Below are 13802 nucleotides of genomic sequence, written 5' to 3'. Positions count from 1 at the left end.
CATTATTATCATTATCATTATTATCATTATTATCATTATCATTATCATTATCATTATCATTACCATCATTATTATAATTATTATTAATAATAATATTATTATTCACTATCATCATTATAATTCTTGTCATTCTTGTTTTTATTTTATAATTTCATTTTTATTTTCATTGTCAATTATTCATTACTGTCACTATTAAATTTATTCTTATTTTATTTTTTACCCCATTCTTATTTTATTTTTTACCCCACCATTTCCATTCTATCATTTTTATTCTATTATTTTTGATTCTTTTAATCCATAATCAATAGATGACAGAGCTGGTTTTACAATTAAACCTCGCCTCCCAAAGCCAGGTTTTAACCTTTAAAACCCCACTTCATTTATATTGTACACAGAATTTCGTGCTGATTCCCCCACATTTCTCACCAAAAAACCCCAAAAAACCCCAAATCCAACAAAACCCCATCCCCAGCTGATTTTTTATTTTTCCCCAAAACCCCTTTTTGGTTTTTTTTGCTCCAAAAACTCCGATTTTGGGGCGTGAGCTGAGACGTCCTCAGCATCTTACTGGGCAGCATTGGATGATGTGTGCGCTCTAATACTGCCTGGTAATGATGGTGGTGGCGTTTCCTGCGCGGCGTGGGACCCGCACCAAGCCTAAGCCCGGCCTAAGGCCGGCCTAAGGCCTCAGCCTGGGCCTAAACCCGTCCTCAGGCCCAAATCCAGCACTGGATGATGTGTGCGCTCCAATACTGCCTGGTGATGATGGTGGTGGCGTTTCCTGCGCGGCGTGGGACCCGCACCAGGCTTAAGCCTGGCCTAAGCCCGGCCTAAGGCCTCAGCCTGGGCCTAAACCCTTCCTCAGGCCCAAATCCAGCACTGGATGATGTGTGCGCTCCAGTACTGCCTGGTAATGATGGTGTTGGCGTTTCCTGCGCGGCGTGGGACCCGCACCAGGCTTAAGCCCGGCCTAAGGCCTCAGCCTGGGCCCAAATCCAGGCCTGGAGTGGGAAATCTTCATTCTGGGTGGAGGAAATGCCCTCGGGATGGTCCTGGCTTAAGGAAAATCCCTGGGAAAAAGCAAAATATTCCCAAAACTTGGGATGGCCAGGTGGGGAAGGAGGTGATCAGGAACGGGGGTTGGGAATTCTGTCCTGGGAATGTTCACGGGGAGGGAAGGGGAGGTGGGGGCGGAGCCTGGGGTTAAGTCAGGCTTAACTTCCTGTTTCGCTTTTAGATCTGTTAAATCAGGCCTAACTTCATGGTTTTATTTTGGATTTGTATTAAATCAGGTTTAACTTCATGGTTTTATTTTGAATTTATATTAAATCAGGCCTAACTTCCTGTTTCTCTTTTAGATCTGTATTAAATCAGGCTTAACTTCCTGTTTCTCTTTTAGATCTGTGTTAAATCAGGTTTAACTTCATGGTTTTATTTTGAGTTTATATCAAATCAGGTTTGGTTTTTGGTTTTTCCTGGAATTCCGAGGGGCTGCAGCCATTCCTTGGTTTTTCCTGGAATTCCGAGGGGCTGCAGCCATTCCTTGGTTTTTCCTGGAATTCTGAGGAGCTGCAGCCATTCCTTGGTTTTTCCTGCAGCCATTCCCTGGTTTTTCCTGGAATCCCAAGGGGCTGCAGCCATTCCTTGGTTTTTCCTGAAATCCTGAGGATCTGCAGCCATTCCTTGGTTTTTCCTGGAATTCTGCCCCGAGGAGCCGCGGCCATTCCTTGGTTTTTCCTGCAGCCATTCCTTGGTTTTTCCTGGAATTCCGAGGATCCGGAGCCATTCCCTGGTTTTTCCTGCAGCCATTCCTTGGTTTTTCCTGGAATTCCGAGGATCCAGAGCCATTCCTTGGTTTTTCCTGCAGCCATTCCCTGGTTTTTCCTGCAGCCATTCCCTGTTTTTCCCGGAATTCCGACCCCGAGGATCCGGAACCATTCCCTGTTTTCCCCGGAATCCCGAGGATCCGGAGCCATTCCTTGGTTTTTCCTGCAGCCATTCCTTGGTTTTTCCTGCAGCCATTCCCTGTTTTTCCCGGAATTCCGACCCCGAGGATCCGGAGCCATCCCGCGGAGCCGCCTGGCCCTGGTCCCCTGTGGGCATCGTACCGGGCAGTGCTGGATGGTGCCGAGCTCTAACACTGTCTGGTAACGATGGTCAAAGGGGGCCCCCGGCCCGGCCACGGGGTGCAGCTGGGCGGGAACCGGAGCTGGAACCGGGATCTTCACTGGAAAGGGGGTAAGGATGGGTTTGGGCAGGGAAAATCAAATTTAAATAAAAATATTCGCTGGAAAGGGGGTAAGGATGGAGCTGGGCAGGGAAAATCAAATTTAAATCAGGATATTGGCTGGAAAGGGGGTAAAGATGGAGCTGGGGAGGGAAAATCAAATTTAAATAAAAATATTCGCTGGAAAGGGGGTAAGGATGGGTTTGGGGAGGGAAATCGGAGCTGGAATCGGGATGTTCGCTGGAAAGTGGGTGAGGATGGGTTTGGGGAGGGAAAATCAAATTTAAATCGAAATATTCACTGGAAAGTGGGTGAGGATGGAGATGGGCAGGGAAACCGGAGCTGGAACCGGGATGTTCGCTGGAAAGGGGGTAAGGATGGAGCTGGGCAGGGAAAATCAGATTTAAATAAAAATATTCGCTGGAAAGGGGGTAAGGATGGGTTTGGGGAGGGAACTGGAGCTGGAATCGGGATGTTCGCTGGAAAGGGGGTAAGGATGGAGCTGGGCAGGGAAAATCGGAATTTAAATCAGAATATTCACTGGAAAGTCATAGAGCTTTTCCACAGGGTAAGGATGGAGCTGGGGACAGGAGGGAGGGAAAATCAGGATTTAAATTAAAATATTGGCTGAAAAGCGGGTAAGGATGGAGCTGGGGAGAGCAGGGAGGGAAAATCAGAATTGAAATCAGGATATTCACTGGAAAGTGGGTGAGGATGGAGCTGGGCAGGGATCAGCCAGGGAAAATCGGAATTTAAATTAAAATATTCACTGACAAGTGCTGGAGCTGCTCCCGAGGTGCTGCTGGTTAGGCCAGGTCTAACATCCCAAATCCAGGGATTTCCTGGAATTCTGCAATTCCTGCCAGGATTTCCTGGAATTCTGCAATTCCTGCCAGGATTTCTGCCTTTCCTGCTGGGATTTCCTGGAATTCTGCAATTCCTGCCAGGATTTCCTGGAATTCTGCCTTTCCTGCTGGGATTTCCTGGAATTCTGCCTTTCCTGCCTGTGCAGGTGGTTCAGGGCAGGGCCCGGGCTGGGAAGGGAAATTGGGACCATTTTTCCAAATCCCAAAAGTTTTTTTTCCCCAGTTCTGAAGGTTTGTTTTTCCCAATTCCCAAAGATCATTTTCCCAATTCCCAAACGTTTTTTTCCCCAATCCCAAAGGGTTTTTTTTTTCCCAATCCCAAAACTTTTTCCCCCCAATCCCAAACGTCATTTTCCCCAATCCCAAAGGGTTTTTTTCCCCCAAATTCCAAAACTTTTTTATCCCAATCCCAAAGGGGTTTTTCCCCAATCCCAAATGTCATTTTTCCCAGTTTTTCACTTAAATCTCTGTGTTTGCTCCTGAACTTCCGACCTTTCCACCCTGCCTTGTTCCAGGTGGGTTCGTTACTCTGAGGAATTCCTAAAACCAGGAATTCCTAAAAACCAGGAAATCCTAAAAAACAGGAATCCCTAAAAACCAGGAAATCCTAAAAAGGAATTCCTAAAAACCAGGAAATCCTAAAAAACAGGAATCCCTAAAAACCAGGAAATCCTAAAAGCCAGGAAATCCTAAAAAGGAATTCCTAAAAACCAGGAATCCCTAAAGCCAGGAATTGCAGCCGAGCAGCTCCGAGCAGCTGGAGGAACATTCCGAGCTCCAGGAATTCACCCCAAAGCAGCAGGAGCTCGTGGAGAACGGATCCAATCCGTGGTGGAAGCTGCAATTCCCAAAGGAATTCCTCTGGAAAATGGAATTCCCCAAGGAAATTCCTCTGGAAAATGGAATTCCTAAAGGGAATTGCTCTGGAAAATGGAATTTCCAATGGGAATTGCTCTGGAAAATGGAATTCCTAAAGGAAATTCCTATGGAAAGTGGAATTCAAAAAGGGAATTCTTCTGGAAAATGGAATTCCCTAAGGAAATTCCTCTGGAAAATGGAATTTATCCCAAAATTCCTCCTGATTTCCCTTTCCCATCCCAAAATTCCTCCTAATTCCCTTTTCCACCCCAAAATTCCTCCCGGTTCCCTTTTCCATCCCTAAATTCCTCCCAATCCCAGATTTTGGCCCCAAATTTCTTTCCCACATTCCCGAGCCTGGAGTTTCCCGTGGGATTCCAAGGATTTGATCTGGGATTAAATCCCAGCCCCAGGAGGTTTTTCCTGGCTTTAATCCCTTCCCTCACCCCAAATTCCAAATTAAGCCTGGTCTAACGACCCCAAAAGTTTGGAATTAAAGGATTTCCAAGTCCCTCCCCACCCAAACCAGTCTGGAATTCTCTTCCCTCATCCCTAGAAAAATTTAAATCCTTTTTTTTTTCCCCTGCTTTGCACTAAACCAGGCTTAAGATTCCTTGCCGAAATCCGTGGATAATCAGGGAAAAATTGAATGAATTGGTCCATAATTAAAATTTAAAATGGCGCATCATTAAAAATATTCAAAATTTAAATTATCATTCCTATAAAATTCTTGCAATTCTCAGGAGCTGCCCTAAATCCAGACTGGAACGAGCTGAGTTTGTCCTTGGAGGTTGAAATTCCCAGGAAAAGCAGGAAAGGAGGAAGCAGGGGGGGGTGATTAATTAGGGCTCGGTGTTAATGAGTAACTGCTCCCGAGGCCCGCAGGAAATGGGGGAGGAATTCTGGGAATTGGATTTTAACGAGCCCATAAATCCCTGGGACTGGGGCCCAGCCCCTCCTTGCACCTGCCCTGGGGAAAAAAACCCCAAAAATAAAACCCCAAAAAAACAAAAAAAAAACCAAAAAAAAAAAAAAAAAAAAAAAACCCAAAAAAAACCCAAAAAACCCCCAAAAAAAACCCCAAAAAAACAAAAAAAAAACCCAAAAAACCCCCCCAAAAAACCCCCCAAAACCCAAAAAAAACCCCCCCAAAAAAAAACCCAAAAAACCCCCAAAACCCAGGAATATTCCAGAGGGAAATCCCTGGGAAAACAAATCCAGGGATTCGGGAAAATCCCACGGCCCTGGTGGGAAAAAACAGAAAAAACCAAAAAATTCCATTTTCCTTCATCCCCTTCAGCACCAGCGCTGGGTGTGGGGCTCAGGAGCTTTTGGGGTGGTTTAGGAACTTTTTGGGGTGATTAAGGAGCTTTTGGGCTGATTTAGGAATTTTTGGGATGATTTAGGAGATTTTTAGGATGGTTTAGGAGCAGTTTGGGGTGGTTTTGGAGCTTTTGGGGTGGTTCAGGAGCTTTTAGGGATGTTCAAGATCTTTTGGGGGTGGTTCACGAGTTTTTTGGGATGATTTAGGAGCCTTTTGGGGTATTCCAGGAGCTTTTTGGGGCATTTCAGGAGCTTTTTTGGGGTGGTTCAGGAGCTTTTATGGGTATTCCAGGAGATTTTTGGGGTGGTTTAGGAGATTTTTGGGTTGGTTTAGAGCAGTGTGGGATGGTTTTGGAGCTTTTGGGGTGGTTTAGGAGCATTTGGGATGGTTCAGGAGATTTTTGGGGTATTTCAGGAGCATTTTGGGGTGGTTCAGGAGCTTTTTTGGGATGATTTAGGAACTTTTTGGGGTGGTTTAGAGCATTTTGGGACGATTCAGGAGCTTTTTAGGGTGGTTTAGGAGCTTTTTTGGGGTGGTTTAGGAGCTTCCAAGGCCTAAATCCCAAAAACTGCCTCAGCAAGGGGAATTTGGGGCCGAGGCACATCCCAAACCCTCGGGACGATCCCAGCCCCGCAAAATCCCCCCCAGCATTTCCAGCAGGAAAAGCAGAATTGAGGCAGAATTCCCAACAATTCCCGGCCCCAAACCGACCTCGGGACCCCCCCGGGAGCTGCCGAGCCTTGCCCTGGGGATGTGGGAAAAGTGGGAAAAAATGGGGAAAAATGGGAAAAATGGGAAAAAATGGGAAAAAATGGGAAAAAATGGGGGAAAATGGGGGAAAAATGGGAAAAAATGGGGGAAAATGGGAAAAAATGGGGAAAATTGGGAAAAATGGGGAAAAAATGGGGGGAAATGGGAAAAAATGGGGAAAATTGGGAAAAATGGGGAAAAAATGGGGGAAAATGGGAAAAAATGGGGGAAAATGGGGAAAAAATGGGGAAAATGGGAAAAAATGGGAAAAATGGGGAAAAAATGGGGGGAAAAATGGGAAAAAATGGGGAAAATGGGGGAAAATGGGGGAAAAATGGGAAAAAATGGGGGAAAAATGGGGGAAAATGGGGGGAAATGGGGGGAAATGGGGGGAAATGGGGGGAAATGGGAAAAAATGGGGGAAAAATGGGAAAAAATGGGGAAAAAATGGGAAAAATGGGGGAAAAATGGGGAAAAATGGGGAAAAATGGGGAAAAATGGGACTTTCCTGGAGCGACCCCGCGGATTGCTGAATTACCAGGCACGCTTAGATCTGCGCTCGGTGTCTAATACTGCCTGGTAATGCCGGCAGCCCAGGGCACAATCCCCGGAGTTTCACAGGATGGTTTAGGATCTTTTTGGGGTGATTTGGGATCTTTTTGGGGTATTTAGGATCTTTTTGGGGTGATTTGGGATCTTTTTGGGGTGATTTAGGATCTTTTTGGGGTGATTTGGGATCTTTTTGGGGTGATTTGGGATCTTTTTTGCTCAGTTCTCTCCAGGATTGGGATAAAATTCCAGAGGGGAGGAGGAGGAGGAGGAGGCTGGGATTCCTCAGGATCATTTTGGGAACAAAACCCAAATTAAATAAAAACCCCAAAAGCAAAAAACTCGTTTCAAATGAATTTTTCTTTGGAAGTTCCCAGATTTTCCCAGGGAATCAGAAACTCCCCAGAGCAGCTTTTGGGGTCTCTGCTCCTGCAGGAATCCCCCAAATCCAGGGAATCTGCTGGAATCCCTCTGGAACCCCCCGGGGAGGGATTTTTCCCAGATTTCTGATCCAGTCCCATCCTTTTCCTTTGCCAGTGTCTGTCCCTCCATCCCTCATCCCAATCCCTCTCCCAGGAACATTCCCAGAGCTCCCAGCCCAGAATCCAGGGATCATCCAGCAGAGGTTTGAATCCATGTGCAATTTCTCTGAAATCCTGGGAATTCCCGTGGAATTCCTCTGAAATCCTGGGAATTTCTGTGGAATTCCTCTGAAATCCTGGGAATTTCCGTGCAATTCCTCTGAAATCCTGGGAATTCCCGTGCAATTCCTCTGAAATCCTGGGAATTTCTGTGGAATTCCTCTGAAATCCTGGGAATTTCCGTGCAATTCCTCTGAAATCCTGGGAATTCCCGTGCAATTCCTCTGAAATCCTGGGAATTCCCATGGATTCCCACGGAGAATCCATGGCTTCCAGGAGAAACTCATCCTGGATTATCCCTCATTAATTATCCCTAATTATCCATACAGATCCTGGCACTGGCATCTCCACAGGAGTCATCCCAAAAACCTCCCCCAACCGGCTGGAATGACACAAAAACCTTGGGATGTCCTGAGGGGGAAGGGCCCCCCAGGGCTCAGAATTCCCAAATCCCACCTGAGAGCATTTCCCAGGAATTTTTCCCCATTCCCTCCGTTCTTCCAGGGCTCTGAGCAGTCCCTGGATGAGCTCCACTCCCTTTTTTCCCAATTTTCCTTGGAAGAACCCACAGGGAAATCCCTGGTGGAACAGGAGGAGCTTCCCAAGGGAATCTGGGCGGGAGCAGGAATGGGGTCGGGAGAGGCAGGAATGGGGTCGGGAGAGGCAGGAATGGGGTCGGGAGAGGCAGGAATGGGGTCGGGAGAGGCAGGAATGGGGTCGGGAGAGGCAGGAATGGGGCTGGGAATGACCCAGCAGGGGCAGTGCTGGGAAATCCAGGGAACAGCAGGAGATGGGGAAGAGCAAAAAGGGGAAAAGCAGAAAATATGGAAAAGCAGGAGATGGGGAAAAAGCAGGAGATGATGGAAAAGCAGGAGATAATGTGGGAAAAGCAGATGTGGGAAGATCAGGAGATGTGGCCGCCATCCCCACTCCTGGAATCCAGCACATCCCAGAAAATCCCTTCTCCTCTCCTCCCGAACCCCAGCAGGATCCATCCCTAAATTCCAGCTTTTTTCGGAAAAAAAAACGAGTCCAAGCTCGCCCTGAGCTCCCGCCGGGGCGCTCTGCCCGGCTCCATCCCCGAGCCGCCCGGGATTTTGGGAATGCCGGGAGCCGGGCCGGGATTTCGGGAATGGCGGGGCGGATCCCGCTAGCGGAGCTCGCCGTACACCCTCTCCTTGTCCCGGTCCCGGTCCTCGCTCTTGTCACCGTGCTCCTCCTCCGGGAACTGGATGCTGTAGGATTCCTCCCCCTGGAGCAGCAGCCGCGGGAAGGTGGGGAGGGAATCTGCGCCTGGAAATGCAGAGGGAATGTCGGGAATGCTCCGGGAAATGTCAGGAATCCTCCCGGGAAACTCAGAGGGAATTTCAGGAATCCTTCCGGGAAATGCAGAGAGAATGTCGGGAATGCTCCCGGGGAATTCAGAGGGAATGTCAGGAATGCTCCTGGGAAATGCACAGGGAATACCAGGAATCCTCCAGGAAATTCAGAGGGAATGTCAGGAATCCTCCGGGAAATTCAGAGGGAACGCCAGGAATCCCCCAGGAAATTCAGAGGGAATGGCAGGAATCCTCCAGGAAATTCAGAGGGAATGCAGGGAATCCCCCAGGAAATTCAGAGGGAATGGCAGGAACCCCCGGCTGGGGGGTCAGGGCATGGTGGGGTGGGTTAGGAGGGGTTTTGGGGTGATCTGTGTCACCCCATCCATGGGCAGGGACATTTCCTGCCACCCCAGGGGACTCCAAGAACAATTCCAGGGATACAGGGGCAGCCAGAGAAACCCATTCCAGGAATTGCATCCCAAAATCCCATCCCACCCTTCCTGGCTGCCCTGGATGATTCTGGGAACCTGCCCCAGATCCCAGAGGAAATCCCGGATTTTAACCCACTGATTCCATCCTGTTATCCCATTCAGATTTTATCCCACCCACTCTCAATTTTATCCCATCTATTCCCAGATTTTACCCATTCCATCCCAGATTTTATCCCATTCAGTCCCCGGTTTTATCCCTTTAATTCCCAGACTTTATCCCCCCCATTCCCAGGTTTTATCCCATTCATTCCCAGTTTTCCCCCATTTATTCCCAGTTTTCCCCCATTTATTCCCCGTTTTCCCCATTCATTCCCAATTTTCTCACCCCCCATTCCCAGTTTCCCCCATTCATTCCCACTTTCCCCCATCCATTCCCAGTTTCCCCCATTCATTCCCAGTTTCCCCCATCCCATTCCCAGTTCCCCCTCCCCATTCCCAGTTCCCCCCCCATTCCATTCCCAGTTCCCCCATCCATTCCCAGTTCCCCCATCCCATTCCCAGTTCCCCCACCATTCCCAGTTCCCCCCCCATTCCCAGTTTCCCCCATCCATCCCATTCCCAGTTCCCCCCACCATTCCCAGTTCCCCCCCCCATTCCCAGTCCCCCCCCATTCCCAGTTCCCCCCACCATTCCCAGTTCCCCCACCATTCCCAGTTCCCCCCCATTCCCAGTTCCCCCCCCCATTCCCAGTCCCCCCCATTCCCAGTTCCCCCCACCATTCCCAGTTCCCCCACCATTCCCAGTTCCCCCCCATTCCCAGTTCCCCCCACCATTCCCAGTTCCCCCACCATTCCCAGTTTCCCCCATCCCATTCCCAGTTCCCCCACCATTCCCAGTTCCCCCACCATTCCCAGTTCCCCCCACCATTCCCAGTTCCCCCACCATTCCCAGTTCCCCCCACCATTCCCAGTTCCCCCACCATTCCCAGTTTCCCCCATCCCATTCCCAGTTCCCCCCCATTCCCAGTTCCCCCCACCATTCCCAGTTCCCCCCCCATTCCCAGTTCCCCGTCCCCCCCGTCCCTCACCGCCGTGCCGCAGTTTGCTGTGGCTGTCCCTGTCCCTGTGCCCGCGCAGGCTCCAGATGCAGAAGTGCAGCAGGAACGAGAGCAGCACCAGCACGAAGAGCGCCACGGCCACCAGCACGGCCAGGACCGCGCTGGACGGGAGCCCCGGCGCTACCCGCGCTGCAATTAACGCGGCTTAATTAACAACTCAGCAGTTCCGGGGGAGGGAGACCTGCCGGGGGAGTGTGGGGATCGATTTGGGAGAGGACCTGAGTGAGGGAGTCGTGGAATGGGATGGAAATAGGGAAAGGAAAAGGAATGGAGCAGGGAAGGAAATGAAAATAGGAGAAGGAGGAGGAAAAGAGAGGGAAGAGGAAAAGGGAAAAGGAAATGGGATGAGGAAGAGGAAAGGGAGATGGAAGGGAGAGAGGAGAAGGAAAATATGAGGGAAAAATGGGAAAGGAAGGGAAAGGGAAGAGGAGAAGGAAAAAAGAGGGAAAAGAAGAGGAAATGGGATAAGGAAGAGGAAAGGGAAGATTGAAGGGAGAGAGAAGGAAAAAGAGAGAGAAGAGGGAAGAGAAGAGGAAATGGGATAAGGAAGAGGAAAGGGAAGAGGAAATGGGAAAGGAAAGGAAAGGGAAGAGGAGAAGGGAAGAGGAGAAGGAAAAAAGAGGGAAGAGAAAATGGGAAAGGGAAGAGAAAATGGGAAAGGGAAGAGGAAAAGAAAGAATAAACAGAAAAGCAGAAAGGGAAGACAGGGGCCATGTTTTACCAGGCAGCACCAGTTTCCCGGGAGGATTCCGGGCTGGGGAGGGGCAGCAGGAGGAGGAGGAGATCCCGGATCTGGGGGGCAGCAGGAGCAGGAGGAGGAGGGATCCCGGATCTGGGGGTACCTGGGCTGGGGAGGGGCAGCAGGAGGGAAGGATCCCGGATCGGGGGGGCAGCAGGAGGAGGAGGAGGAGGGATCCCGGATCTGGGGGGCAGCAGGGGAGGATCCCGGGGTCTGGGGGGCAGCAGGAGGGAAGGATCCCGGGGTCGGGGTACCTGGCTCCGGGGCTCTGGCCGGCAGGCTGCACACCGCGTTGTGGGTGCTGTTCCCCTCCCGCAGGGTGACGAAGCCGCTGCTCTCGCAGCTGCCGAGGACAAAGCAGCCAAAGGGAATTGGGCTCCCGGAGATTCCCCATTTGCCGCCTCCCTCTCCTCCCCTCCCCGGGCTCTGCCTCTCTCGGGGCAGTGCAGGCAGATTCGGGATCTTCCCCAAACTTCCCCGGTTGTTTTCCCATGGATTTCTCTGTTGGGGATATTTTTTCCAGCATCTAAAGCCTGACTTTAAACGGGGAGTTTGGCTTAAGCTCTGCCTTGAGACTGAGAAATGCCAGGTGTTGCTTAATTAAAAAATTCATCAATTAATCACATGATCACCATCTTGGATTCAATTTGATTTTCGAATGGCAGTATTGAACATCTTCATTGATATTTCAATATGAATTTATATTATATTATTATTACTATTATTATTCTATTATTCTTATTTTTATTCCCTAATTTCAAAGTGGGGAAAAAAACCCAGTCTACTTTCCCCCCCCAAATAAGGGGAATATCAATAAACCCGAGCTCAGTCCATTCTTATCCTCATTATTAACATTATTATTTCTGTTTTCAAAGCAGGAAATCCCGTTCCTAGCAGTAATGGTGAGTTATTGATCAGTGATTATTGGTTATTGCCTCCGTACTCGGTCCAGTTGCGGCACCAGCTGTTCCTGCTGCTGGAGTAGGTGCCGTTCCTGCAGCGTTTGCACTCAAACTCGAAATCCACCAGTCCTGCAGGGAAAGGGATGGGAATGGCTGAGATCCCCAAGTGGGGACAGCCAGCAGAGCACGGCCAGGGCCGCTCCTGTTCCCTGCCCCATTCCTATTCTCTGTCCCATTCCCTGCTCTATTCCCTGTCCTATTCCCTTTTCCCTGCTGCATTCCCATTCCCCATCCCATTCCCATCCCCATCCCCATTCCCAATCCCATTCCCAGCCCCATTCCCAGCCCCATTCCCAGCCCCATTCCCATTCCCATTCCCAGCCCCATTCCCATCCCCAGCCCCATCCCCATTCCCAATCCCATTCCCAGCCCCATTCCCAGCCCCATTCCCATTCCCAGCCCCATTCCCATTCCCATTCCCAGCCCCATTCCCAGCCCCATTCCCCATCCCATTCCCATCCCCATTCCCATTCCCAGCCCCATTCCCTGCCCCGTTACCTCTCCTGCCCAGCTCCCAGCCCGGCTGGCACTGGGGCAGTCTCCTGCAGAACAGGCAGGGCCTGTCCCTGCCCCATTCCCAGCCCCATTCCCTGCCCCATCCCCATTCCCAGCCCCATCCCCATCCCCATTCCCATCCCCATTCCCAGCCCCAGCCCCATTCCCATCCCCATTCCCAGCCCCATCCCCATTCCCATCCCCATTCCCAGCCCCAGCCCCATTCCCATCCCCATTCCCATTCCCATCCCCATTCCCAGCCCCATTCCCTGCCCCATCCCCATTCCCAGCCCCATCCCCATCCCCATTCCCAGCCCCATTCCCTGCCCCATCCCCATTCCCATCCCCATTCCCTGCCCCATCCCCATTCCCAGCCCCATCCCCATTCCCATCCCCATTCCCAGCCCCATTCCCGTTCCCATTCCCTGCCCCGTTACCTCTCCTGCCCAGCTCCCAGCCCGGCTGGCACTGGGGCAGTTTGTGCAGTACAGGCACTGCCTGTCCCTGCCCCATTCCCAGCCCCATTCCCAGCCCCATTCCCAGCCCCATTCCCAGCCCCATTCCCTGCCCCGTTACCTCTCCTGCCCAGCTCCCAGCCCGGCTGGCACTGGGGCAGTCTCCTGCAGAACAGGCAGGGCTCGGTGGCACAGCCGTGGCCCTGGGGACATTTGCAGTCGCGGTCCTGCGCCGCCTGGCAGGCCGTGGGGCTCTCTGCGGCAGGGAAGGGGTTAATGCTGCTCTTCCCATCCCAAGGGAATTCCCATCCCAAAGGAACTCCTGTTCCCAGGGAAAAGGGAGAGGCAGCACTTCCAGACACGGGGAAGGGTCTGGGGCAAGGGGATCCCAAAAATTGTCCTTCATATTCCCAGGGAATGAGAGACTTTTCCCGGGAAAAGGGATCCCAAAAATTGTCCTTCATATTCCCAGGGAATGAGAGATTTCCTGGGAAAAGGGATCCCCAAAATTGCCCCCCCTCCCCATCCCAGGGAATGAGAGACACAATTCGCTCCCATTTACCCGTGATTTACACGATTTACACACAATTTACCCCCATTTACACACAATTCACACCCATTTCCACACAATTCACCCTCAATCACACCCATCACACACAATTTACCACCTTTCACACACAATTCACACACAATTCACACACAATTCACACACAATTTGCACACAATTACCATTTACACACGATTTACACACGATTTACCCCCATTTACACACAATTTACACCCATTTACACACAATTTACACCCATTTACACACAATTCACACATTATTTCCACACAATTCCGCCCCAATTCCCATTCCCCCCGCACTCACCTCCCTTCCAGGTGCACTTGGGGCAGCACTTGGTGCCACCTCCCCACAGCGTCCTGAGCTCCCCGTCCTGGCACTGCCCGGCCCGGCCCGGCCGCGCCCCGTGCCCGGCCAGCAGCGCCAGCAGCAGCCACACCCGGCCCGGGGCCATGTCCTGGCACTGCCACCGGGCTGTGCCACCGGGCAGTGTCACCCCTC

At 50.8% G+C, this 13802-nt stretch overlaps 1 protein-coding gene across 2 annotated transcripts in view; it reads right to left on the bottom strand.

Moving 5' to 3' along the window:
- Positions 1-13802, bottom strand: part of TNFRSF18 (TNF receptor superfamily member 18) — a 19478-nt gene extending 5676 nt beyond the window's left edge. Inside the window, exons 1-6 of one of the 2 annotated variants that reach the window (XM_064396921.1) lie at positions 13608-13802; positions 12858-12992; positions 11768-11855; positions 11079-11167; positions 10056-10214; positions 8385-8508 (exon numbers count right to left, since the gene is read on the bottom strand). In XM_064396921.1, the coding sequence (XP_064252991.1) occupies positions 8385-8508; positions 10056-10214; positions 11079-11167; positions 11768-11855; positions 12858-12992; positions 13608-13755 (743 nt within the window). In that variant the 5' untranslated portion in view covers positions 13756-13802. The other variant, XM_064396920.1, reaches the window with a different exon arrangement.

The sequence above is a fragment of the Passer domesticus genome, chromosome 22 (assembly GCF_036417665.1).
Source record: "Passer domesticus isolate bPasDom1 chromosome 22, bPasDom1.hap1, whole genome shotgun sequence".
NCBI classification, from domain to species: domain Eukaryota; kingdom Metazoa; phylum Chordata; class Aves; order Passeriformes; family Passeridae; genus Passer; species Passer domesticus.
Note: the sequence above shows the minus strand (reverse complement) of the source record. Positions and strands in the feature narration are given on the sequence as shown.